The 5,104-nt window shown below is 42.7% G+C and overlaps 1 protein-coding gene across 1 annotated transcript; it reads left to right on the top strand.

The window, feature by feature from the left end:
* The first annotated feature begins 590 nt into the window (after window positions 1-590).
* LOC124700566 lies at window positions 591-1,909 on the top strand. Its single transcript, XM_047232667.1, has 2 exons — window positions 591-1,144; window positions 1,462-1,909. The coding sequence occupies exons 1-2, from the start codon at window positions 745-747 to the stop codon at window positions 1,503-1,505; spliced, it is 444 nt and encodes a 147-aa protein (XP_047088623.1). The 5' UTR covers window positions 591-744; the 3' UTR covers window positions 1,506-1,909.
* The last annotated feature ends 3,195 nt before the right edge of the window (window positions 1,910-5,104 follow it).

Raw genomic sequence — 5,104 nt, 5'->3', positions numbered from 1 at the left:
ACGGTTGGGGAGCTTGCAGCTGTTCTGAAGGCAATGGATGACAAGTACAGGCCTTTGCTGGATGCCCTTAGCAGACAACAAGGAGAACTAAGACCTGAAGCTGAGATTAAGGAGGAAATTCATCCATTACAGCTGCCACATATAAAACTGGAAGGTCCAGAAACCTATGTCAGCTGGGCAGAGCATGCTGAAACCATCTTGGTCTCAAGAAAATTAGAGGGATACATACTCGGAACGATAAAGAAACCCATGGAAGAGGATTCTAAAGAGGGTCAGAAGTGGAAGGTGACTAATGCTTTGGTGAGGGCTTGGCTGTTAAGTTCAGTGTCATCTCAGATCGCCAAACAAGTTGAGAGGATCAAGGAAGCTTCAGAAATTTGGAGGCTCCTCAAGGGTACATTTTCAGGAGTGGGAAATGAAATGTTGGCATGTAAAATTCAGAAGGAATTGCAAGAGTTGAGCCAAGGTGAGAAGACTGTGGTCGAGTATGTGTTGGAATTGAAGAGATTGTAGAGTGATCTAGACTACTATGATCCTGTTGAGATGGAATGTGGCAAATGTATTGAGAAATACAATAAGTGGAATGAGAAAAGGCGTTTTAGGGATTTCCTAAATGGTCTCCATCACAGGTTTGAAAATAGGAGGGCTGCTCTGTATGGTAGTGAGAAGTTGCCAAGTCTAGAGCAAGCGGTTTCTGCAATAATAAGCGAGGAGACTCGTCTCAAATTGGAGGCAGCGGGACCAATGGTGCATGGCATATCACAAAGGCGCTCAGCCTTGCTCGCTGTAGGAGGTGGTAATTATCAAAAACTTGGGACAACTACATATGACAGAACATGTTTCGAATGTGGTCAACCAGGGCACTTGAAGGCAAATTGTCCTGAACTAATTGGAGGAGGGCGAGGTCAGGTCTGGAGAGGCCGTGGTCGTGGACGTCCCCTTCAAGGCTATAGTGGTGGTGGTCGTGGCCAAGGAACACGGCAAGCTGGAAGGGCAAATGCTTCAACCACTGTTGATGATGTATCACAAAATATAAAAGTTGAGATGACTGCCGCTGAGCTAGAAGAATGGCAGCAGTTCAAAGGGATGAAACAGGGTGCTAAAGGACCTAACCAACCTGCTACTGCCTCTACTGAAATTTGTGGTAATATCTCTAATTCCACTAAGTATAATTGCAATGATGCACCATGGTTAATTGATTCGGGTGCATCACGACACATGGCTGGATCCTACAAGGACTTCTTGAAATATTTCCCTAGTTCAAAGAGAGAAACCGTTAAACTTGCCGATGGATCGACACAACATATCATGGGTTTTGGGACAGTTGTGTGCAGCCCTAACATATCTTTATCTTCTGTGTTGCATGTTCCCTCATTTCCAATATATCTTTTGTCTATCAGTGGCATTACAAATGAGTTGAATTGTGTTGCTTTGTTCTTCCCGTCATGGTGTTTGTTTCAGGAGCTTGGGACTGGAAGAAGGCTTGGGACGGGGAGGATGCATGATGGGTTGTACTACCTTGATAAGGATATTTCACCCGTGGTAGCTACTGTTCTGTCACCCTCTCCTCTAAACGAGTTTCTACTCCAACATCGTCGGCTAGGGCATATGTCCTTTGCTACGCTGGGTCAGCTCTATCCTAATCTCTATAGTAGGATTAAGAAGGATAGTTTAGTATGTGACGCCTGTGAGTTTGGGAAGCACACTCGGAGTTCTTATGTGTCATCGGATAACAGAAGTACTCAACCCCTGCATACTATTCACTCTGATGTATGGGGGCCTAGTGGTGTGAGATCGATCAATGGCTATCGCTATTTTGTTACTTTTATTGACTGTTGCACCAGGGCTACCTGGGTTTATGTATTAAGACATAAAAGTGATGTGTTTGAATGCTTCCGAGATTTCCATAGTTTGATTATGACCCAATATAATGCTTGTGTGAAAATATTTCGTACGGATAATGGTACGGAGTATTTAAATAGAGAGTTTGACGAGTATTTATCTAGCTTTGGGATTATTCATCAAACTACCTGCCCAGGTACTTCAGAACAAAATGGTTTGGCTGAAAGAAAAACAGGCATCTTTTAGACGTTACCAGAAGCCTAATGTTCGCAATGAATGTACCTAAATATCTATGGAGTGAGGCTATAATGACAGCAGCTTATTTGATAAACAGGATGCCATCAAGGGTACTTGAACATAAGACTCCAATAGAATGTCTAACTGGTGAGAACACATTTGTGGTGCCTCCAAAAGTGTTTGGGTGTGTATGCTTTGTGAAGGATTACAGGCCTTCGGTTGGTAAATTAGATCCTAGAGCTTTAAAATGTATATTTGTTGGATATTCAGGGAAACAAAAGGGTTATAAATGTTGGTGTCCTACTTAGAAAAGAATGTTTATTAGTATGGATGTAACGTTTAGGGAGAATGAATCATTTTATGGGGAGCCAACTGACCTTACTGATGTGTTTCTAGACATGTTTACAAATGATGTTTCAGATTTAAATTGTGAAATAGGGGAAGATAAGGAAGATGAGAATCAGATCATGGCATCAAGAGATACAATAGTTGGAGTTATACCTAGAGAAGATGTGCATGATGATGTGTGTGAGTTAAATGCAGGGCAAGAACAGGTTCAGGGGGAGCATCAAGACACATCAAATGAAGCTATACAGTGGCCAAGATTCAACGAAGAGCAAAATCTTCAAGTGTATTCACGGAGACATCAACATCATCAAGAAAAGCATGTACTACAAGCACAAGAAGAGACCTCGGTTGGGCTGACGCAATCAGATTTGCATGGGTCATCTCCTCCAAACGATGGTACACATCTCTGCTCGGATGATTTAGATATTCCTATCGCTCTCAGAAAACAGCCTCGTGCCACAGCTGGAAAATTACCACAAAATTTGTCTCCATATGATCTTTCTAATTATGTTTCATACTTATCTGTGGGTTCTCAGTACAAATCATTTATAGCTGCACTAGATTCCACTTTACCTATACCACGTGATTGGCGGGAAGCAAAGCAATATCCAGAATGGAGGGAAGCTATGATGGAGGAGATGGCAGCGCTTGACAAGAACAACACGTGGGTACTCACTGCTCTCCCTTCTAATAAAAGGGTTGTTGGTTGTAAGTGGGTATTTACCGTGAAACAAAATCCAAATGGTGAAGTAGAAAGATATAAAGCTAGATTAGTGGCAAAGGGTTATAGTCAAACCTATGGAGTGGATTATGATGAGACCTTCGCACCGGTGGCGAAAATGAACACCATCAGGACCCTTATATCTATAGCAGCAAATAATAAGTGGAAATTGTTTCAAATGGACGTAAAGAATGCCTTTCTTCATGGAGATTTGCATGAAGAAGTTTATATGGAGATTCCTCCTGGGTTTAGTGCACAAGAGACTAAGGGTAAAGTGTGCAGGCTGAAAAAGACTTTATATGGGTTAAAACAGTCACCTAGAGCATGGTTTGGACGATTCCGGAATGAGATTTGTTCAATGGGTTTTAAACAAAGCAATGCTGATCATACCCTGTTTTACAAGCGAAACCATGATGATGGAGAAATATCTTGTTTGAAGGAGTCACTGGCAAAAACGTTTGAAGTTCAAGATCTGGGCCATCTTCACTATTTCCTCGGAATTGAAGTCCTATATGGTGTGCAAGGTATTTATCTCTCACAAAGGAAATATGTGGTAGATTTGCTCACTGAAACTGGAATGCTAAATTGCAAACCAGCAGCCACACCAATTGAATCAAATCATCGCATAACTGCTGACTATGGGTATTATGTGGATAAACAACAATACCAGCGATTAGTTGGGCGACTCATATATCTATCACATACTAGACCAGATATAGCATATGCTGTCAGTGTGGTGAGTAGATATATGCATGATCCCCGTTCTGATCATATGGACGCAGTGAACCGAATTCTTAGATATCTTAAAGGTTGCCCTGGAAAAGGAATCTTGTTTTCTGCTAATGGACATCTGAATATTGAGGGGTATACGGATGCTGATTGGGCTGGGTGTTTAGATGACCGAAGGTCTACGTCGGGTTACTGCATGTTTCTTGGTGGTAACTTAATTAGTTGGAGGAGTAAAAAACAGGCGGTAGTTGCAAGGTCTACAGCCGAGGCTGAATTTAGAGCAATGGCATCCGGGTTATGTGAGTTGATGTGGATAAAAATGTTATTAATAGAACTACAGCTGCACCAGAGTGTTCCTCTCCAGCTTGTACCGTGACAATCAGGCTGCAATTAATATTGTGCACAATCCAGTTCACCATGACAGGACTAAGCACGTTGAAATAGATAGACACTTCATCAAAGAAAAACTAGAGAAGGGTGTACTTCAAGTTACTTATGTTAAATCTGTAGATCAACTAGCTGATGTTTTGACCAAGGGAATGAGTGTTGTATCCTTTGCTAGAACTTGTAACAAGATGGGGCTTATTGATATCTTTGCCCCATCTTGAGGGGGAGTGTTGGAGGTCCTTGTAATATGTAAAGTAATAGAGGGGCTTAACTGTAACTTGTAAACATTATAATAGAAGGATGGAGAAGCTGGATGAAGCATCCATCGATTCACACCAGAAAAATCCTCTCAGTAGACAGGATTATTGCTGAGTTTATAATTTTCTGTGATGACAACTGTGTGTCAGATTTAGTGTGTGCCTGTAAATGTTCTTTACGTTTTCTTGGCCTAGAGCTTCAATCAATCAGTTCTGGAGGTTGTATGTGCTCGTTTTCTTTAGGGAATCTCCAGCGGGGCGACGCAAACAGACGTTTTTCGTCCGTTTGCGTCTGCGCGGACAAAAACGCCCTCCAACGGGGCGACGCAAAACGTCTGCAGTGTCCGTCCTGACGCAAACGTGGACCAAATATGCGCCAGGAATGCGTCTCTGCGGACGCGTCCGCGCGTCCGTTTGTGTCCGGTTGGGCTGCATGCAGCCCTCTCTCTCCTACTTTAATCACGCATGCGCTTATTCCTAGCCACACAAACAGAATATTTTCCTCTCTCTCCTCTCTAATCACGCATGTGGTCAAATAAATGCGTCTCTGCCGCTGGAGAAGGGGCAGACGCATGCGGACATG

This window comes from Lolium rigidum, chromosome 3 (assembly GCF_022539505.1).
Source record: "Lolium rigidum isolate FL_2022 chromosome 3, APGP_CSIRO_Lrig_0.1, whole genome shotgun sequence".
NCBI classification, from domain to species: Eukaryota; Viridiplantae; Streptophyta; class Magnoliopsida; order Poales; family Poaceae; genus Lolium; species Lolium rigidum.
Note: the sequence above shows the minus strand (reverse complement) of the source record. Positions and strands in the feature narration are given on the sequence as shown.